Source organism: Fukomys damarensis, unplaced genomic scaffold (assembly GCF_012274545.1).
Source record: "Fukomys damarensis isolate Sample0158 unplaced genomic scaffold, DMR_v1.0_HiC HiC_scaffold_32, whole genome shotgun sequence".
NCBI lineage: Eukaryota > Metazoa > Chordata > Mammalia > Rodentia > Bathyergidae > Fukomys > Fukomys damarensis.
In genome coordinates this window covers 16,174,443-16,197,385 of record NW_022900944.1, presented here as the reverse complement: position 1 = coordinate 16,197,385, position 22,943 = coordinate 16,174,443, and the positions used below count along the sequence as shown (strand labels likewise).

At 52.1% G+C, this 22,943-nt stretch overlaps 1 protein-coding gene across 2 annotated transcripts in view; it reads right to left on the bottom strand.

Moving 5' to 3' along the window:
- The window catches only part of Znf423 (zinc finger protein 423), a 295,884-nt gene that overhangs the window by 110,565 nt on the left and 162,376 nt on the right, over positions 1–22,943 (bottom strand). For both annotated transcript variants that reach the window (XM_010629036.3, XM_010629034.3), the window contains 2 exons: positions 17,371–20,585; positions 10,729–10,813 (listed from right to left, as the gene is read on the bottom strand). In XM_010629036.3, coding sequence (XP_010627338.1) covers positions 10,729–10,813; positions 17,371–20,585 — 3,300 coding nt within the window. The remainder of the gene's footprint in view (positions 1–10,728; positions 10,814–17,370; positions 20,586–22,943) is intronic.

The window sequence follows — 22,943 nt, the reverse complement described above, 5'->3', positions numbered from 1 at the left end:
AGATTTATCCTAGAGCTACAATAATCAGGAGTGTCATACTGAGAAGAGTAGACACAAAGATCAGTGGAACCCACAAACAGATCCATACAAATGCAACATACTGATACCTGATAAAAATGCAAAAACATACACACAAGCACGCATGAACACACACACAGGTATACACACATAAAACCTCAATCTATGTCTCACATCTTATATAAAAATTAATTTAATTCAAAATTGATCATGAGCTAAAACATAAAATGTAAAACTATAAAACTTTTGGGGAAAAAAATAGAGAAAAGTTCTCTGGGACCTAAAGTTAGGCAAAACGTTCTTAAATTTGGCATCAAAGATACAATCGTTAGAAGAAAAAACTAAAATTAGACTTCATAAAAATTTACTCTGCAAAAGATTTTGTTGAGCTGAAGTCACAAGTTACAGACTAGGAAAAACATTTGCAAACTAAAAATCTGACAAAGGAGTAGTATCTACAATATATAAAGAACCCTCAAATGCAACAGTAAAAAAGCAAACAACCTAATTAGATGATAAATAAACCCATAAAAAGATCTTTCAACATCTTTAATCATTAGGGAAATGCAAATCAAAACTACAATGAGATATCGCTGTATACCCTCCAGATTGGCTAAGACAAAAAGCAGAGACAAAGCAAAAGCTGGTGAGGATGTGGAGAAACTCTCTCTCCTTCACTGCTGGTGGAAACAAAACAGAATTCTACACAACTGTGACTTAGGTCAAACACGCAAGTCTTAAAGACTCAGCAATTAATTTTAGTCGCGGGCACTGACCTAAAAGACAAGAGAAACATATATACAATTGAACATTTCAACATTCTTGAAATGACAAAATTACAAAAATGGAGGACAGAATACTGGTGAAGGAATAGTTGGGGGCAGGTGCAAAGAGGCTACAGCTATAAAAGCACACCAGGGATTCTTGTGCTGAGGACAGCGTTGGGTAGCATGGCTGAGTCAGTGTCATCATCCTGGTTGTGACACTGTATTCTAGTTTTGTAAATTGTAAACAGCGGAAGAAAGAGGGTGAAGAGGACGGAGGAGGATCTGTCTGGGAATCTGCATATGAATATACAATTAACTAAAAAATACTTCTGTAAGAAAAAAATCTTACAATAGTGAATAAAGGCCATGAAGAGCTTTAAATACAGGGGATGGGAAAATCACTGCTCTTCCCAAGGTAATAGCTTGAGCTATAACAGGGGGGAGGGGTTGAATTGGCAAGTAAGATGCAGGATGGCCAGCTAAATTTAAGTTTCAGATAACACCAAATAATTTGTGTATGTCCCACGCAATGCTATAAACCTACAGCTGTCCCTCAGTATCCTCAGGGGAACTGGCTACAGAAACCCCATGGATATCAAAACGCACAGGTGCTGAACTCCTTTGAGTGAAATGGCATTTGCATGTAACCTAGAACATCCTCGTAGATACTTTAAAGCATCCCTAGATGACTTATAACACCTAACACAAAATAAATGCTATGTAAATAGCTGTTACCCTCTATTGTTTAGGAATAAGAACAAGAAAAAAGACTGTATATGTTCAGTGTGGGTGCAAATTTTTTTCCAGATACTCTTCACAGTTAGTTGACTTTGCAGACGAGCTAATGGGTACAGAAAGCTGACTGTATTTGTGCTAAACAACTAGTTACTGATTGAAAAGTTAGATCTAACTAACCACCCTGTAGTTTCACTTGCTAAATCTGGAAACCTAAATGGGATGAGTCTGGAGCCACTAGGCACAGTGCACCAAAAGAAGCAGAGCAGAGATAGGGAGAAGTTAGAGAAAGACTTCGGCAAAGAGGCCAGAGAGCAACCAAAGAGCGTGTGGAACCGCCAAGCTGGCCATGTGGCAGGAAAAGGGAGGCCTGGTTCAGGCTGCTGGGCTCATACAACTCTTCAAGGGGACCAACCCTGTGACAGGCAGTCAGGGTGAAATAGAGAGAAAGGTCAAAGAGGATGCCTGGGTCTCACGCTGCTGGTCCCGGGAGGTAATGCCTGACAGCCTGACCATTATGCAGTCAAATCACACTGGACCCTGGGCTGATTTCTGACCCTCAGCACAAAAGTCACCTTCCAGGATTGGCATGGTGGCTCACACTTTCAATCCCAGCTCTAGAGAGGCTGAGGCAGGAGGACTGCTGCAAGTTTGAGGCCAGCCTGAGCTGCACAGTGAGTTCAAGGCCAGCATGAACCAATAGCAAGAACTTGTCTCAAAATACTAAAAAGAAAAGAGATTGGGGAAAAAATGAGAACCAAGACCTGTCATGTAAAGGTACAAGATCCCAATGATGAATGTAACTATACTGTATACCCAAAAAGTACCAATCAATGAAAAAAAATGAATATACAAAGTAAGAAAAAAAGAGAGACCACTGCTCCCACACACTGAATGGCAGCCCTCCTTTCTTCTCACGCAACCTATCACTGTCTGACATAATCAGGATGTCTCATTTGCTTTCTTGTTGAACACCTTCACTCCTTGCTCAGCTCTAAGCTCAGGATGACAGAGAGTTTGCTGTAACGTCCATGCCTAGTGCCCAAACACAGCAGGTGTTCAAGAAAGAAAAAGTTGCTGGATGAGAGGGAGAACAGCGAAAGTTCCATCGGATGAGAGCTACTTCCTCCGGGTCTATCCCACAGGCCCTTCCCTTGGAGGCTCCGCAAAGCAGGGAAGCCAGTCTTCCTCCTCCAGGAAGCCCACAGCAGCATCCTCTGGGCAGGTGAGAGCTGGCATCTGGGATGCAGGCTCAGCATGGCCACAGAGGGGCTCACTTTGATTCTCCATTACCATGGGCATTATGTCTATCACTGTCTTAATTAGTCTTGGCCCCAGGGACTAATAATATTAATACAATATTGGTCTCTGCCATTTACACAGAACTTATCCATGCCAGGCAGTGTGCCGGGTCCTCTTCATTTACTTTAACTCACTGAATCCTCCAAACAGCCCCAGTGGGTGGGCGTGGGGAGCATACAGAGTGCTATCACCTCTTATAGACATAGATGCCCGCTTTTCTCAACAATACTCTCCTCACCGCCTGTGTTCTGAGTGCTGACACCGAACGGGCAGGTGACGCCAGCCTAACCTAACAACCTGCTCCACCTCTCTGGCCATGAAGATTGGTCCATGAGCAGCTTCAGGACCCTCCCAAGACCAGAGAGCTGCTGCTTTGACTTCTGCTGCTACTGAGGAAGCTCCCATGGGACTGCTGGCTGCCAGTCTGTACCAAGGAAGCAAGCCCCCCTGAGAACGGAAGGAACAAAGAGAAAAGCATAGCCAAGGGGTAAAAGAGAGACTGGTGATGACTCTTTTGGAGCCCCTGGATCCAGCCACGCCTGCAGCCTGCAACCCAGTGCATTCCCAGACTTTTCTGTGACCTGAACCAACAATAAATTCTCTTAAGCTTCAGCCAGTTTGAGTTGGATTTCTGACTTGCCATTGAAAGAGTCCTATTTGCCCATCAGCTGGAAACTGGATAAAGAAGATGTGGTTTTTCTATAAAATGGAATATTATTTAGCCATAAAGAATGAGAAAATAGATTCATTCATAGGAAAATGGATACATATCGAAGACATACTCCTAAGTGAAATAAAGAAGGCACACATGTGTAAATACCGAATAGTTTCTCTGGTGTGAATAATATGTAATAATACAGAAGATCCTAATAAGATTACTGACATTGAGAAATGGGAAGAAAGGAGCTAAAGGTGTAGGGAAGGTGGGACGGGTAGGGGAAGGGTAAAAAGGGAAAAGAAAAAAATGTGAGAGAATGAAAAGATGGAAATAAAGTGGTTGTAGATGGGGAGGGGAGGAGGGGATGAAGGGAGGGCAGGGACAAGGGGAAAAAATGAGAACCAAGACTTGTCATGTAGAGGTACAAGATCCCAACAATGAATGTAACTGTACTGTATCCCTAAAATGTACCAATAAACTCAATTAAAGCTGAAAAAAAAAAGAGTCCTTCCTAAAACTTCTCTGAAGATGGGCAGGGTATTTTACAGATGAGTAGAAGTATCCCATGTTAGTCAAGAAGTGACACCATCATGAGCCGGGCAGCTCTACTGCAGAGCCGGTGGTCTTAACCACTGAGTTTCACCGCAGAGTTCTACATCCTATGTGTCTATTTCTCATTAATATTCACACCTACAGCAGGCTGAGCAAACTGCTAGGGCTTAATAAAAACCTATAAGGTAAACTCAAACTAGTAAGTTCTTAAAGGAGTCTCTGTCTAGAAAATGCTCTCATCAGGAATGACAGGTTCTCACTGCAACTTGGACTTGTGATTTGTATGTGCCTTTGAGGAACTACTTCCCTTCTCTCCACTTTGGTTTCCCCAGGTAGGTAGCTGGGGAATGCACCTGGCAGGACACTGCAGGACTGGTCAGCCAGTGAGGGATCCCTGCCTCCTGCAGGAGGAAGTTCTCCTGTCACGATATCATCTCTCTGTCACCCAGACCCTGTACACTTGACACCTTTGAGTCATTCCTAAATTTTCCATGTCCCCTACGCACTCAACTCCCATACTCTGTTGCTGGCTTTGCTTCCTAAGTGTTTCTCCAGTGCACATCCTACCTAACATCTCATCTTCTGGCCTACTCCACCTCATGTCTGCTGCCTCCGGCTGCACGGTCTGCTCTGTAGCACATCTGAGTTCCCACCATCCCCTGCACCAAGCAGGTACCCTCTGAGCTCCTGGGTATTTTCTCTGCCTGGAGCTCCTCTCCTATCTTACTTCCCATCTTGTAGGATGCTGACTAGGTGCTGCCTCCCCCAGGAGCCTATCCCAGGGTGCCCCGACTAAGTCAGACCACACCTGGCCCCTGAGCACCCACATCTTACACTGTGGCAGTTCCTCGCGGTTACTATTATCAGAGGAAACCCCAACTACGGAGGTCTTTCCCCTCTTAAAAATAGCAAATATACAAAGGAAAATAAAAAGATAGCCACTAGTTTAAAATTTAGAACGGATGGGTTCTCCATGGCCCAAAGTGCTCCTGAAAGGTACCAAAAGGATTTAAAGTCAGGTAAACTGAGTCTTTTTGGCTGGTTTTCTCACCTGGTGGGCTGGGGGTAGGAGGCTGTTCTGTAATACAGAGAATTCAACAGTAGGATGAGGGAGGGGAAGAGAGGAGGAGGAGGAAGAACAGAAGAAACAAGAAGAACAGGAGGAAAAAGAGGAAGAGGATGAGAAAAGTAATGGATTAAAGGTTCTCTCTGTACAGGGTTGTAATTGGGACAGAACAACCCCAGAACTTGAATCATAACCTCCAGCAGGAGAAGGAGACATTTGGGCCACCTTCTGAGGTTGGACAGCTGTCTGGGTCTGTTGTTACCAGAAGCGCACACACACCATTGCAGAGCTGACCAGGTGGAGTGGAACCCCGTGCTCCCGGCAAGGAGGAGGCAGGCGCTTGTCCTGTGCTATGCTCTTCTGCTATATCTTAAAGGTTTGTTCTCCCTGATATGAAGGGGTAACTGGCTTCCACCACGTCTGCACCTTGGATCAGCAATCCTTTCCTGCAACATGCTGCAGGCTGGGCTGCCTCAGGGACTCAGGGCTTCCAGCAGCAGTGAGACGCTGGCCTGGACCTGCAGTGCGGCCTAGACACATCTCCCGGGATGTGCTTCTTAAAGACTGGCAAGCAGAAATTCCTCTCTGTCTCTGTCTGTGTCTCTCTCTCTCCCCCTTCTCACTGTGTCTTTCTGCATCTCTGCCTGTCTCTAGCATGCATGGCAATCCCCCAGCACCAGCCTATGTGTCCCTAGACGGTGAGAGAAAGGGCTAGGAGATCGGGCAGAGGCCAGCACTGGGGCATGATGAAGGAGGTGGGAGAGGCTGGTCCTCCAATGACGCTTTCCTACCCCATTTCTTCACCCCTGACAGCAAAGCCCAGCCTTTGCAAGGAACCTAGGAACACGGGCCGGTGTGACCAAGAGAGGGCTCCTGAGTGACTAACGCCCCACTGGGACAGCTGGTTCTGCCTGGCCTCCCGCCAGAGTCCACAGCCACTGTCCAAGGACACTGAGGACAAACGATCCCAGCACAATTCCCCGAGGATATCCCTTCCCAGCCTGTTCTACTCAGGGCTCCCAAGGGGCCCATGAGGCCCTGAGTAAGGACATCCAGGGACCCAGGGGCTGAGACACTCCCCTGGGGCCAACCTGGGTTATAGAAAGTTTCTCCTCTCAAGGACAAGTTCTCAGAGCCCTAATCCAGCTGTCCCTACCCCAAAGCACTCACAGGACAGAAGTCCACTGCCAGTCAAGGAGCGGCCAGTTGGCCCAGTCAGGGTCTCCAGTGCAGGTCTTACTTCCCAGAATGGGGGCCGGAGTACCCTAGAGGTACACCTTGTGAGAAAGATGGGTACCCCTCCTTGCCCCAGCCACAGGGGCCAAAATGACTCTGTGCTGTCCCCACAAGCCTCCTTTGGCTCTCCTGAGACAGGAGCTTCCCACAGAGCAAAGAGCAGGGGCCCCCTCCCAGAGTGGGGGTGGAGAGGCTGGGGGCTGTGTCTGGGCAGAGGGGTCATCTTGGCAGGAAGCCACAGAACAGAGCTGTGCACTGCTCCAAGTTTTTGAAGTGCCTCTGGGGGAAGGGATGTCTATAGCCATTTCAAAAGCTGGAGCAGGCCCAGGGAAGGGGCCTCTTTCCCTGTGGGAAGGGGGGATTTCAAAAGCAACCCTGCTGCTGAAAAGGTTTCCAAAGACCCTTGTCTTTCTGTCAGATCCAAAGTGCTCCCTCCCAGGCAGCAGCTGGGAGAGGGGTGCTGGGAGAATGTATCCAAGGAGACGTGGCCCTGAGTCATCCTAACTCCCAAGGTCTCCAGGCTGGGATGCCAAACAGAGACCCCCTGCTATAAAAAGGCCAACTTAGTAGCCCCAGGAGAGGTCTCCAACAGCCTGGATCCCAGGGGAGGCCTGCCTCGAACCCCCAAATGCCCCGAGTTTATGTGAAGGCCTCCAAGCTGAACAGTGCCCTCGGTGCTGCTAAGGGGAACTGTTACCAGGGCCAGCTCCGGAGCACAGGTCATTTAGAAAGAGAAGCTGTCCATAGGGACACTGGCCTCGACAGTCACTGGGGCTGCAGAGCCAAGCTGGGCCAGGCTCCTGTGTCGGTCTCTGTTCCCCACACACCATTCCTCTATTCCAGCCTCATCTCCCAAGCCTCCAGCACACAGCGTCAGCCAAATATGACTCTGTCCACTCCCTTTTCCCTCCTTCCTGCCCTGATCCTCACCCCTGGATTAAACCAGGCAGGTTTCTGTCCTATCCACCTCAGGACCGCAGCCAGGTTAATCCTCAGTTCCAGCCCCGCTCAGCTCTAAACACTTCAATGGCTCCCTAGCATTTCAGCTCCAGGCTGTGCACTCAGGAGCCCGCAGAGACCAGGCTGGGGACGGAAATGAGCCAAGTAGACCCCTGTGGCACCGTGGTACCTGGGCATCTGTGCCCTGCCCACAGAGATTGGCAGCTGCTGGCTCTATCAGCTATGTCATGTGGGAATATGGGACTGCCACTCTTCTGGATTTAAGAGAAGGCCCCCAAAATTCAGCCAAGGGGCCCCAAAGATGGTCCTGGCCTACCAGGTGCATCCAAATCCAAACCCATGCACTTGGCCTTCAAGGCTCCCTATGGCCTGGTCCCAAATAACCCATTCCTTACTGCCCACCATGCTACCCTGCAAGACAGGTCAGGAGCTATAGCTCTGAAATTCACCGGCTTGCTCCTGCCAGATAAGGCTGTGTTCCACCGCCACAGTCTAATACAACACACAGTTCAAGCACCTTCCTGCTGGGCCAAGCCCTCACTCTGTCAGAGAAAGCTTTGCCACAGAGAAAGAGAAAACTCCTCTTCAACCTTCAATACCCAGCCCTGCTGACAGTATAGGGATGCAGAGGTCTTTGCTCTAGATACCCTTTGTTTACCTCTCCCACGGACAGGGAGCATCAAAAGTCCCCACTGTTGTCAGGCCCTGCCTCCACCATGTACTGGCTGTATTTGACCTCTGCAAGCTCAGGTTGCACATGGAGACCAGCACCAACGTAAACTGGCATGGTAGGTGGAATGGACGACGACTGTTAGCATGCTCACCTGAGTGCCTCCTTCATGGCACAGTGTGCATTCCACAGTGTTTTCTACAGGATGCTGTGAGGCCTGAGAGCAGGGACCACCGTGTCCCCTTCACCCCTGTAACTCAGAGGCCGCCGACACGCAGCCTGTATTATCTGATAGAGCAGGTTATGAGGTAGGGAGAGCAAACAGTCAGAGAGCAGGCAACGTCTATGGCTCCCACACACCAAATGCCAGCACACTGAACCAAAATCTCCCCTCCAAGGCCAGCCACTCCTGGCTGCAGGTCCTGTGGCCTCCAGCTCCCTGGGCTGGGCCAGGAAGCAGGCAGGCCACAGCACTGTGAGGTGGCCTGGTCGAGGGGCTCTATCCAACCACCAGACCAGACTCCTTCCACACAAGCTCAGCCCACAGCTCACACAAAGGCCTTAAGGCCCAGCACACACTGCCCCGCCTTTGTGTTCCCGCAAGTCCAGTTCTGAGCAGCCCCTTGCCTTCCACCTGAGGACACAGCTTCCAGGCTGTGCACAAAGGCGAGGTGGAGGAGGGAAAGGAGGGGAACACCTTTGAAATCACTGCGGTCCAATTAGCCAGGCTCTCGCCCTTCATGCTTACAAACAGGAGCATGCATCACCACCTGCTACAAAAGCAAACATTCTTAGATATCTTCATCTTCACCTTCCTGACACTCCCGTGAAAGGGCTCTCAGCAGCCGGTGACTGACAGGGTAGCGTTCCTTCTTATACTTCAGCAGGGGGCTTGCAGACAGAAGAAATTAAAAAGCCACCAATCTCCCTGTCAGGCCGTGCTCCCGAGGCCTGCCCTGCCCTTCCTGGGCTCTTCCTTCCCCTCACGACTACGGAGCCCCCACCACACACATGCATGGGCCCGGTGCCTTTGGGGGACCAGCTCCGAGTCAGGGAGGGAGAGGCTTCCAGACCTGGGCTGGGCTCAGACACTGGGCTCCCAAACCCAAGTGAGCAGAGCAGCACCAGCGCTGGGTGGGACCAGGGGACCAGTACTCGTTCTGCAAGCATCTTCACTAAAGAAGTGCCTTTGCAACGGTCCCTTTTATGTACCATGTTGGTGACAACATAGATGTAGATCCCCTGAAACTCTCACGCTGCTGGTCAGAGCGGAAGTGCACACCACCACTTCAAGCATCGATTTGTCAGTGTCTACTAAAGGAAACCATTACACGGCCTGTGAACCAGCAATCTACTTCTATATTCCCATTAGATATGTGTGATGCACATATAAATAATATTATCTCTCTTATAAAGATATAAAATATCTACGTATTCCTGCATTCCCATTAAAATCACACACACGTGTTCACCAGCAGGTATACTTGAGAATATTCACAGCAGCACACCTTTTGAAATAACTCCAAAGTGAACCCATGTAGCAGAATAGACAAACGGTAGTGTGTTCACATGACAGCAGAGTTCACACCAGGAGAGAATGAGCACCAACTAGAGGCAATCACGGGAAAAGCGGAAGATGCCAGACACCACTGGGTGGAAATAAACTGCGTTTGATAGAGGGCACAAGTCAGGCAAAGCTGACCTACACCGTCACACCTCAGGATGGCGATGACCTTTGGTGGTGAGCAGATCCTACAGAGGCTCAGAGAGTCACTTTGGAAGGTGGAGAACAGCCTGCTTTCTGGTCCTGGACGGGAGCTACACAGGTGTGTTCAGATGGGGACAACTCAGGGAGCTACGTGAGGTTTTCGGAATGTACTCAACAAGGGGTTTGTTAAACAGCATGCTGACAGCTAAGACTATAACGAGAAGACCTTAAAAGTAGAAAAGTGAGGATGAGCAGGGGTGGGACCCTTCAAGTGGACTGACAGCTCACAGCTCACAACCTACTTAGAGTCTCAGAAAAGGTGATAACACATCCAAGAAAGACCCCGAGTACCAGGGCTCCAGAATCTCTCTGAGGCCCTGACCACCATTCCCCCCACCGCTGCCCTTCACACCCCATGCTGGCCTGCACTCAGAACACCCAGCTGTGCCCTCACTTCCAACCTGGGCATCCCCAGCTGCCAGGGGGACCACTCCCTTCTGGCCAAGGTCAGTGAGACTGCACAGCTTTCCCAGATGCCTCCAGCCAACGTGTGAACTCTGTGGCACTTTGAAAGTGCCTTTAATAAAGACTGAGTTTTCCAAAGTCCAAATCCAATTGGAGAGGAAGAGGAAAAGGACTGGAATGACTTTGTAAGCATTCTGTTTTGACAATGTGCCTGAGGAATTCACCATGTTGAGTGGGGAAATGTGAGCAGTTAAATCTATTCAATGTCATGACATACAAAATTGGAGCATAATTGCCCCTGAGTGCTTGACAACTGGAAAGCACTTCGTTTCAGAAATGGAGGGAAATTTATGCTGGGAAGTGGAAGAGATTGTCAAAAGTTTGATTGTAATGTGAGTGGAGCCGCGACAAGAAGGCTTGGATGGAGAAAGTGCTCCCACTCTGACATTTTTACTCCCATTTGAAATGTCTCAGAAACAGCAGCAGTGACTCTGTCCTTTGCCCTAAAAGCCAGTAAAATGATGATTAGAGTCACGAATTCCAAACTCTGATGAGTGACCCCCGCACAGCTGAAAGGAGGTGCTCTCTTACCAATCATGTGGTTGGCAACGTGGATTTGGATCTCTCTCTCATTCTCGAAGGTCATCTGGCACTTGATGCACTGGTATGTCTTTTTCTGTTTAGAATCCAAAAACAAAGGAATTAAGAGAGTCAGGAGGTAAGCACAGGCAAAAGTTCCTTGACAGCTTGGCTCAAGCCATCCCAAAATGGCTATGGACCCTGCCAGCCACTCTCTTTCCTCTTCTGATGCCAGTTCCACCAGTCTGGGGAAGGGGCCCAGGCTACATTCCAAGGGAGGCACACCTCTGCTAGATCAGGGAGACAGCTTGAACTTAGGAGCTGAGGAAGGCTGCCATACCCGTATAGGCAAATTCCCCTCCACCCATTCATCCGTTCACCACGTTCTCATCCATCCATCTATGCATCCATCAGTGTGCGCACTTCCATCCATTTAACTATTCTCTTCCTACCAAGTCACCCAGCTGGCCGGCCAGCCATCTTTCCATCCATCCAACAACACTCTCATCCACTTGTCCACACTAAACACCAGGTGGCTGAGCATGGGACCCCACTCCTGACAACTCCGGTACTCAATGGTAGCTGAGGATTTTCTCACCTGCCCTGGGCACACAAGGCCGCCACCTGTAACCTACAGCTGTAACCAACACCTAGGGGCTATCAACAGCTACTTTTGGAGGTGACAGCAGAAATCTGGAGCTCTCAGAGTTTCCTGATGAGTCCCAAGGAGCAGACTCCTTCTTACAACTAAGCCTGGGTAGTTATGAAACTTGCTCCCTGGGGTTACAGGTGGTGTTACGTATCTTTTGAAAAGATGGTGGCTATGTTTTGTGGTTTTTTTAATTTAATAAGAAGGGTTGTATTGGAACTCAAAATATCTAGGGGTTTTGAAGGCCATTCTGGCTCCTGGGATGATGGGGGCTCTCTTACCTCTGGAAAAGGGAGCAGGACTTTGGGTTTCTTAGCCAAGGACCCAAACCCAACTCTAAACAATGCACAATGAGCCACCAAGGGCTCATCTGTTGCAGCTTCCACCTGGGCACCCCTGTACCTCGTCCACAATCCTTCAGGCCTTCTCAGGCCCACCCTTTTCATCCTTGAAGACTCAGCTTTGATGTCATCCCTTCTGAGAAGACTTTTGTTCACACCTCAGAATGAGTTCAGGGCCAACTCAGACCTCCAAGCTTCAGCTGGAAGCACCAGAGGGATCAGTACACTGCTGGGTCACGGCTGATTGACTTGTCTGTTCTCCCACTGCACCCTGAGCACCCAGAGGGCTGGGAATGTGTTTGTTCACCAAACCGATGCTTACAAAGGATTTCCTGAATGCATGAGCAAAGTTGCAGAATAATGTATTATGCAAAGCATTCTATTGGGACAGAAGGGGAAAAGAGACCAAAGGTGACTTGAATACCTTGAATGCTCACCACCTTGGCACAGGGCCTGACCAGGGTGGAAACCTAGTAATTTTTTAACTTTTATTGTAACTTATTGGTGCTAAGGAAATCCTTGTTGAATGAATGACTGCATGAGTGAATGATTGGAAAAGCCGGTGGGTTTTCAGGCTCCAGGGTGGGGTCCCTTCTTGAGCTCCAGGATCCCCTCTCAGAGTCCTGTCCCTCAGTGTTTCAGAAATGCGTTCTGTATGTCCACAGAGCGGGCCAGGCACTGGTTCGAGAAGCAGGCCCTCAGCATGAGCAGCCCTGGAGCGGATCATGGTGAGTCTGAGAGGGTAGGATGGGACAAGGCTGAGGAGTCCAGCCTCCAGACTGAGTAGGGACTGAGGTCTTCTGAGGGGACATAGCTCCAAAGCCCCCACCAGGGCTCAACTCCATGTAAATGAAGAGGGAGCACCTGTGGCTCTGCTGTCTTCTAGAGCATACTCCTTCATGAGGGTCTCATCCACTCTGCCTTGCCGCATCAGAGCCCTGAATAGTTGGGTGGATGAATGGGTGAATTAATGAAGGCCAGAATGAAGCCCACCCCAGGGAGCTCCAACCCCGGCAAGCCCAGGATAGGTTGCAGGTGGGTGCCCAGCCCTGCATATGGAGAGTGGGTGGCAGGAAGAAGGCAGTAGTGTCAGGTTGCAGCCAAGGATGGAGAGAAGACCATGTTCCCCTCCAGACTTGCTTGGGGCAAAGCTCCTGGGGGCCACAGCCATGGTTAGATCAGACTGCTGTGGAGAAGTCCATGATCAAGTGATTCTGTTGTTGCCCCTGAGGCAGGTGAGGAAAATGGGCTCACTGTGCTTGGAAAAGAAATCACGAGGGCCTTGGCAAGAAGAAGTGTCCTCCAATATCCCGATACGAGGTAGCTACCCTTTTGGTGGCTTGAGGGGCACTGCCGGATGAAAAGGCCCTTTCTAGTAGGGAAACAGGCTGCAGAGGATTGCAAAGGGAGGGGCCAGAGGAAGCGCTGAACATATGCGGGAGCACACGCGTGTGCACACACACAAGGACATGCACATATCTGTGCAAGCACACGTATGTGCATCCAAGTGCTCACTCTCCCCTTACTCAAAATTAACACACGCCCTTCACAGCCATACTCCTAGCTCCACACACAGAGCCTACTCCCTGCAATGCAGATTGTATGTTTAACATGCCTCATGTGTAACACGCCTAGAGGTGGAGATGTCCTCATGGATCCATGAGTTCACACATCTAAGCTTGTCCCCAGAGCCACACACACCTTTTCCTCTTTCACTGGAACCCTGATACTCACACCCACCTTCCCAAACACTTGCAGAATCACAAGCAGCTTGACACTAGAGCATGCATAGACACGATACACACAGATTCACAAATGCACACCAGTGCACAGCCTCCAGGTACACACACTCACATATACACTGGCTCACAGGCACTGACACCTGAACACGTGGCTGGTCCGCAGTGCTACTCATCCCAACATCTACTGTGTGTGTCTCCCCTTCTCTAGATCCCACAGACCCCTCCTTTCCAGTGTCAGCCTCCTCTGGGCAGGTACAATTTGGCACTCAAAGTGCCTCCTTTGCCATAGGCCTCTTCCCTAAGCACAGGTCAGGAGCCAAGCGGAGGTCTGGGCTCTGGGGTCAAGGACCACCTCCCCGACACATCCCTGGGCAGACTCAGAGCAGAAAGAATATCCCTCTGAGACGGGGTAAGACAGGAACAAGAGGTCAGGGAAGAGCGGCCACCCTGGGAGAAAAGAAGGGGAGCAGGGGGGCAGCCAGCACTGCCGAGTTTCTATCACTGAACACAGTCCACATGCACTCAGCACCCTCTGTGTGCAGGCAGTGTCTACACTGAGTTCTCACCCTCCCTCTGCCATGTTCCACATCAAGGATGGAGGAAGTGGAATTCTGAGAGGCCATGTCCCTCGGTCTAATCCCTGCACCAGCCACTAGGGGAAATGGGATTCAGTGGCAATCTGGCTCCCCTGGACCCTGCTATCTTGGCTGACATTCTCAGCTCTCAGCCCAGACATCCTCAGGCAGTCCTGCTCTAGATGACAGAAAGCTGGTGCAATCTGGACACAAGCTAACCCTCCAACCTGCAGGTCTGTTAACCTGGCTGCTGTAAAATGGGAGACAAGAGCACCTGGGCCCCTCTACCTGGCACAAAGAGGCACCCTGAGGACCTGCTGAATTGCTGCAGGGCCAGGGACTGCCCTTGCTGGCCCCTAGGTGGGGTGATGTTGTTATTACTCATAAATAGGAGGAGGTAGAAACCTCAACGCTTCATGCTCTAGCCGACAGCAGCCTCTGCCCCACAGGAACCCAGTCCTCTGAGAGCTGGTTGCTATGGATACACTCCCAAGGGTCCCAGGCTGCCAGCCCCCAAGCCCCATGAAGCCCCCAGGGTCTGCTCCGACATGAGTGAGTCCTAGGGGAGGGAAGGCGTGGGCCAGCAGACAGCTGGGCCCCTGCCCCAGGCGTGCCCAGGCAGGGGGCAAGGCCCCAGAGGCTACACCAGGGCTGGGAGCAACCTGGGCTTTGTCTAGCTCCTCTCTGCAAACAGCCTGTTTGCCTGTGCCTCCGGGCAGGCAGAGATGGGGTTTTCAGCTCTAGTCTTGTTTCACGAGGCAGAAGGCAGGAAGAGGAAGCCTGCAGGCCCCAGGAAACAAGGTTTCCATCCTGCGCTGCCATGCACAGCTGTGCATCCTGGGCACCATGGCTTCACTCTTCTGAGCCTGGATTTCCTCTTTGCCAAAACAGAAGCTACAGCAAGGCTCCCAGGTGTTGCTATGGAGATGATTTAAGAGTTGGTACCCAGGAGAGTACCACTCACACAGTAGGGACTTTTACAAAGTGTGCTTGGTGCTGGATTCAAGGAAAGGGAGACTTCCATTGCCCCAGGCCTGGAGGCACCAGAAGTACCCCACCTCCCCAGTCACCAAGGAGCCAAGCCCAGTGATAGGTGGGGCTGACAATGGAAGATGATTCAGGCCAGGGTACACCTAAGAGAGAGACAGGTAAAGGCCTGGCCCAGCTACAAGGTCCCACAGCTCAGCACAAGCATGAGCACCTGGCCCCCACCCCACCAGCCTCTCCCCTGCTGCAGCCAGGAGAGTGGTGCTGAAGAATATGGCCTGTGATACCAGATGTGGCCCACTCGGGTTCAGATCCCCAATCTGCCTCTCGAAAGCTGGGACTCAAAGTGAATGCCCTCGCTGTTCTGTGTCTCCACAGTGTCACTGATTATGAAAGTGAATACTGAAAGGGGTAAATAGAGTAAGTGGATAGGAGGAGCTTGGCACCTTCTTACCCCTCCTGTTATCACCAACGAGAAAAATCCCAGGTGGTGCTTCCTACGTGTCCCGCTCTTCCTCCCTTCATTTCATCCTCAGAGCAAAATGTGGAGGAGGTCAGCATGGGAAACAGCAGTGACATCTCACAAGCACTCAAGAATAGGCCCTGGCCAGGCAGAGCAGGTGCTGGCTAAACTCACACTGGGCCCCACTGCCGCGCAGGGGACATCAGCTCTGGATAGAGACTGTATTGTTATTTCTACTGTTCTACTATTAACAACATGACTCTTACTAGTATTATCACCATTCATTATCATCACTATTACCTTCTGGCTTTCCAAGGAAGGAGAGAGACCACGAGAGGTCAAATCACAGCTGGGCACTGGAAGAAGGAGATTTAAATCCAGGCCATCTGGCTCCAGGGCCCAAACAATCCTCAGGACTACACACAATGCCCTGGCCAGCCAGCAAGCTGGGGTTGTCAGAACTGGGCAGCAGTGGTCAGAGCCCATGTTCAGGGTTTCCAGACAGGCCTCTTGGGGAAGGCCTCAGGCCCAACGAGATACACAGCTTTATCCCCATCCAGGGGTTTCTCCCCCAACCAGGAGTCTGCAGCAGGTCCTTATGGCTCACAGGTCCTCCCTGGAGCCACCTATAACACCAGGAGGCTTCTGTGGTCCCTTCCACTGTGGGACTGTCCTTTTATTATTTTTCTTTCTTTCTCTTTCCTTCACCCTCTCAAAGCCAAGTCCCAGACCCCAGTTCTGATCCCAAGGCCAAACACCCACAGCAAACATCCCTATATTCCAACAGCCACCTCTGACAGGTGGCTCTTCCCCAAATCCCACCTCCCCACCAGTGGCGCCAGCAGCAGCACTCCAGGGAAAGGTCCTCCCGAGACCCACTTGGCACCTCCTGAGTCTGGAAACACTGCACAGCCTCAGTGGGAATTCCTAAGCCCATGTGGGCTCACACCCAGAGGTCACACAGGCTCCAGGACCACCACCAGGTTCCCTCAGACCTTGTGTCCGTGACCCAGTAGACCCACCAGTAGCCCTCACTTCCTTGGCCTCATCAAAAGCTGTCTAACAGGCCTGTGGCACCTCCTTTTCTACACTTGATCTTAGCCAAAAGGCCGAGAAGCGATTGCACCTCCTTTTCTGTAAGCCCCCAAGGAGGGTCCATTCCTGGTTTTCCTTGGCTCCCAGGCAAATTCATCAAAAGCTGTCTAACAGGCCTGTGGCACCTCCTTTTCTGTAAGCCCCCAAGGAGGGTCCATTCCTGGTTTTCCTTGGCTCCCAGGCAACTCCAAACATAGTAAGTGCCCCCAAAAGTGATGAATGAATCAGTAAATCACTAATAATAACAGTGATCAGGGCCACAAGGATATTAGTGAAGAAGATGCTATCAGCTCACCAGTGACTAAGACAAGTCCTATGAGGGTATATTATTTCTATGGCTTGTCAAAAGAATTCTGGATAAAACACCCAGAGAAGTTAAGTGACTTCAAGGAGGCCCAGTGAGCAAGTAAGTCAGTCCAACCAGGTCAAAGACGCCAGCCCCTGCGGATGGAGTGCTCACTGTGTCAGTCATTGTGCCGGGCACTTTATCTACATGTTACTGGCCCCTTACAATTCTAGGAAGTCAAGTTGATTACCAGTCCCATTGCATAGATGGGTACTTGACAAATGAGGTGGAGACAGATAAATACTGTCATGGGTGCACATCACACAGCTGGAAAGGAAATGGTGACACCAGGTTCAGCCTAAAGAAGTGAACTACAGAGTGGATATACTTAGTCACACGGCGCCTCTAAACACCTAAAGGGAACCACCAGGAACAATGGCACTGAGGAGGTGAGGTTTCTATGGGGATCAGTGGGTCCCCAAGGAGCAGAGGGCAGGATCAGCACACTGCACTTACCCGGGGCACTGGCGATGTCTGGGCACCTTTCCGGGGCCCACTGGTCTCTGGCGTGAGGTCGCGGTGGTCCAACTGCATGTGGCTCTCCAGGTCCTCGGCACTCTCGAACTTGACGCTGCACTCGGGGCAGCGGAGGCCAGCACAGGGCCTGTCAGAAGGCTCGGGCGGGGCCAGGCCCCCCACCTGTCCGTTGGCACTGCGGGCCATGCAGCCAGCGCACAGGCCATAGGGGAGCCCATTGACATCGAGCTTCACCAGGTCCTGCTTGCTGCGGAATTCCTTGAGGCACAGAGCGCACTTGTAGAGCTTCTGCAGCCCCTGGCCATTGGGGGACGATGCAGCTGAGCTGCCTGCCAGCTTCTGCATGTGGAAGGTGCCGTGGATCTTGAGCTCAAGCGTGGAGGTGACCGTCTGCATGCAGACCACACAGCGGAAGCCCGTGAGTGAGTTGCGTAGGTCAGGGTGCATCTGGCAGTGCTCAATGAACTCCTCCTCGCTCTGTAGGGGCATCTTGCAGATGCGACAGGTGCCCGTGTCCAGGCTCTTGCTGTGGGTCACCTTGTGCTCTGTGAGCGTCAGCAGGGAAGGGAAGCGCTCGCCACAGATGGGACACATGTAGTGCTTGGCGGGGCCCCTGTGTGTCTGTAGGTGTTCCCGCAGCCCATTCTCCGAGAAGAAAGTCCGTGAGCAAATGTTGCACTTGTGGCTGCCCTTGATGAACTCGGCCTTCTTGCGTGAGCCGTCGTCCTCGCCCGGCCGGATGTTGTGGTCCCGCAGCCGGTGGTTCTGCAGCAGCACCTCCATGGTGTAGGCTGCCCCGCAGATGTCGCAGCCGTACATGGGCTCCGATGCATCCACGTCGTCCTCGCTCGCCTCATGGCTGTTGGGTGCCTCAGGGTTCTTAAGCAGCATGCCCTGCAGGTCGGCAGGCTCAGCCTTCTTAGAGGCTGCGGGGGGCACCCCATTGGCTGTGCCGTTCTCGGTAGCAGCGTCGAACACACAGTGCTTCTCCCGCAAGTGCTTCTCCAGCAGAATGATGGCATGGAAGGCCTTGCTGCAGAACTTGCAGTTGTACTTCTTGCTGTGCGTGGTAATGTGGCACTGGAGCTCCACCTCGGTGCTGAAGGTCTCCCCACAGAAGATACATTTGTGCGCCTTCGCTGGGTTGCCCAGGTGGCTGTGCTTGACGTGCACCTGCAGGTCGGCCTCTTTGCGGAAGTCCCAGTTGCAGGCCGTGCAACGGTACATCTTCTTCTCATTGCTGTGCTTCACCGCCAGGTGCACCTGGATGGACACCTTGGAGTCGAAGACCTCCTGACACAGAGTGCAGTGGTAAAGCACGAAGGTATGCATGTCCAGTAGGTGCTTCTGCAGGTCGTCCACTGAGGAGAACTGCTTGTCGCAGCTCTCACACACATAGTGGGTCGACGTGGTCATGTAATGCACCGTGAGGTGCTGCAGGAGGGACTCCTGGGAGTCAAAGTCCTCTTTGCACTGTGGGCATGCCTGCTTCCGCAGCAGCAGCTCCAGGTGCAGCTTCAGGTGGGTCTGGAAGCTCTCAAAGTTGGAGAACTTGAGGTCACACTGATTACAGGGATATTCGCCGTTGGAGATGGAGTTGGCGCTTCCTGAGAGCCGCTGCCGCTTGGGGGAAGACACCTCAACGTCAGAGGAAACTGGGCTCTGCTCTGCCTTAGACTTCTTGCTGTGTGCTAGGGGGATGTTTTTGTGGTTCTCCTTGATGTGCTTGGTGAGCTTCAGGATGGAGCCAAAGATGGGTGAGTTGGTACAATAGGGACAGGAATAGACCTCCATAAAAGACTGCGTGGGCTGCACGACAGGAGACTCCAGCTTGGCGCTGCTGACACTACAATGGGCCTGCTGGATATGCTCGGTGAGGGAGGACTCAGTCAGAAAGCCCATGGAGCACTGGTTGCAGAAGAAAGCATTGTTGCCATCGGGTGGGTTGGCATTGGGGCCACAGTGGGAGACGCGGATATGCTCCTGCAGGCTGTTGATGTCTGCAAACATCTCAGGGCAGTAGTTGCAGTGGAAGGCAGAGATGTTGCCAAACTGCATCACGGGGTAGGCGTGGCTCTTGTGCAGCTTGCGGACGTGCTCGTTGAGGTTGTAGAGGGTAGGCATGGAGTCCAGGCAGATCTGACACGTGTGGCTCTGCTGAGGCTTGTCCGCGTGGATGGTCTTCAGGTGGATCTCCAGCACGGCCAAGCTGGTAAAGTCCCGCTTAGAACAATAAGGACAGCTGTAGACCACCTTGGACCAGCCCTGCCCATCATCCCGCAGCTTCTTCTGTCCCCGAAGTGGCTTCAAGGTGGAGTCCGGGGTGGAGCCGCGCTCTACTGAGGCGCTGGAGTCGGGCGTGGCACTGCTCATGGAAGCCACACTGCCCAGCACGGGGTCGGGGCTGACACTGTGGTTGCTAGAGTCGGGCTGCCGGTGGCTGTCCAAGTGACAGTACACTCCCTCCACTGAGGAGAACTGCTCGGGGCACATGGGGCACTTGTGTTTCTGGTTGGCGTGGGCTTGGTGGATGTGGGCGAGCAGCGTGTTCTCATCGACAAAGACCTCGGGGCAGTGGAGGCACTGCAGGTCGGCCTTCTCGGAGAGCTGGGGGTGGCGGGTGAGCACGTGCTTTTCCAGCTCCTCAGTCTGGCTGAAGGTGTCCTCGCAGTAGTCGCACATGAAGTCGTCCTTCTTGGCTTCCTTCTCCGACTTGGCCAGATGCTCCTTGTTCTTCTTGTGGGCCTGCATGTGGCTCTGCAGTGAGCTGGTGGAGGAGAAGCCACGCTTGCACACAGTGCACTTGAACGGCTTGCTGGAGCTGTGGGTCTTCAGATGGATCTTGAGGTGGTCGCTGCGGGAGAAAGCTGCCTCGCACTCGTGACAGTGGTACTTCTTGTCGCCCGTGTGCAGCTTGATGTGCCGGTCTCGGCTCCTCTTGTGCTTGAAGAGGCGGCTGCAGTAGGTGCACTTGAACGGCAGCTTGTCACTGTGGATCTGTTCGTGCCTCTTCAAGTAGCTCAGGCGGATGAAGGACTTATCACAGAACTGGCAAGGGTACGGCAGGCCTGTGCCCCCTTCCTCCTCACCGAGGCCGAGGTCACAACCATCTCCGATCATCTGCGTGGGTGACGCAACATCCTTGCTGGAGGGAGATGAGGCCACCCAGGAGAGCTGTGGGTCGTCATCACCATCTGCAGGGGAAGGCAGAGAAGAGATTAGAGGCAATTCCCAGGGCCGCCGGGAAACAAGGACAGAGCCAGCTTCTCAACAGCTCTCGGGCTGAGGCTGTGCAGCTGGCCAACTGCTGCAGGGGAGAGAAGGGGGAGCCAGGGGGCCGGAAGTAAGTGGACATACAGGCCTCCCATCTGCAGAGGACGCCGCAGAGGGGCGACAGGATATGGAAGGGAAATGTCTTTTTCCTCAGCAACACCTGCTTGGGCCTGGCTGGACATAGTACCCGCAACGGGAGGTGAGGTTCTCAGCCACTTCTCTGATGGGGGGAGGAGGGACGGCCTGGACAGAGTCACCGGAAGTGATCTCACAGGCCATCAATCCCACGGGCCAAAAGAAGGACACATCCCATCACCTGATGTACACTTGGGCATCAACTCACCTCCAACCTCACCTTGTAAGGAAATCCCATAGGTACTGAGGGGATATGGGCACAATTTTCCAAGAAAAAAAAAAATCCTTTATCCCATCAGCTATACCACATTCTTTGTGGATGAGGGGATTGTAACAGACCAGGCACAAGAGGTGCGAACCAGTCTCTAGCTCAGGCAGGGACTAAGACAAGGGCACTAAGGAAAGGCCCAGAGCATCCTGTTGGGGGGATTAATTTCTTTGTTTCTGGTCCACCCCTGGATTCACCCTAAGTCCATCCAGGAGATAGTGGCAGTGATTAGAGGATGGATCACAGAGCTCAGAGCAGGCAGGCCCTCCACCTCACTCCAGGGACCCTGGGCCCTGCCTCTCTTGCCGCGACTCTCATGTTCCCCGGGGGCTGGGAAATTTCGTTGGCTGGTCCAGCCAGTTCAGCCTTGCAGGAAACTAAACAAACCTAAGGGCTGCTGTTTCTGGGAAAACAAAAGCACAAAGGACTCAACAAATAAAACCAGTGAAGTTCCTTAGCCACTGTAGGGGTTGGACAGAGCCAGCCTGGGCGGGAGAGAGTTCCGAGGCTCAAGTTTCTCTTCGGGTGGATTTAAAACTTAATAATGAATGAAACAGACCACAGGCTGCTGCGGGCAGGGGAGAGATAAACAAAAGCTCAGATTCAGTTGCGCTGACCTTGCTCTTGTAACCCTGAGGAAAGAGCCACTGCCCCCGCCTCCCTGGTCCCATCCAGCCAGCTTCCTCCTCAGAAAAGCCTCCCAGCCTCACAGAGGCAGCCTAGAGGCAGCCCAGCCCACAGCAAAGGAAGGGCCAGCACATCACACGCCCAGCACCACAAGCTCATGCACACACATATGTGCTTACCTGCACTCTGTACCTACCTCTCCCACACATTCACGTGCATTCACACACAGCCTCACTCCCACACACGTCCCTAACATACTCACCTACACACAATCACACACTGTTCACACTGTCTCATACGATCACTCACACACTTATACATGCAATCACACACATGCTCACATGCACCACCACATTTGTGTACAATCACAGATCCAGGGTCCCCACTCAAAGCTCTGCAGCTGCTCCTGCTGGTTCCAGGCTGACCCCAAGACTGTAGGAGATAGCAAGCGTTGGCTGAAGAATCCTGAGGGTCCCTCAGAGCTGGCAATGAGCCTAGCCTTAGCCCACATCCCCCCAACTCCGCTCAGGCCCCAGCTCTGACAATGTATATGTCAATCCACCCACGCCAGCTGGCACGGCTGGCAAAGCTCCTCCTGGATGGATGCCGCCCTCTAAGCTCTGAGCCTCCTGGCAGTCTCCTCACCCCTGCAGCCCGGCACCTCTAGAATGGCCCTCCAGGAGTGAGGGCACCTTCTCCCCTGGGGGCCTCACATTACGGGCCCTTTGGACGGGAAGGACACAGCCGCTCCTGGCAGCTCTCTAGATTAGACGCAGTGGGAGGTGCCCCGGACCCTGCCTGTTAATTCCCACCTCCTGTCAGCTGGGCTCCACTGAGCGCAGACAAAAGGGACCCCAGGGAAGAGATGGCTAGAGCTGGGACAGCCAAGGGACCTGCTTGGCCCCCACCCCTGGCCCAGCTTACTAGCTTTTTATTATTTTGATAGCTTAGTCCTACTTGAACTAACTCTGAACCCTTCCTATGTGTCCAGCACTCTGCTAAGCACTTTCTCAAAACCATCAGAGGCAGAAGCCAGGGCCACTGTATAGATAAGGAAACAGCCCTGGCAATCCAACCTTAGGAAATAACAAAATGGCAGTGACACGACCAATACCATGACCATCCAACTTTCAGTCCTTTGACCCTGACCTGCTTCTGGACCAACTTCTCCAGGATACAATCACGTAAGACCCCATCTGCACAGCTAGGACGGTGAGGAGGCCCAAATGCAAGTCCTCCAGGGCTGTCA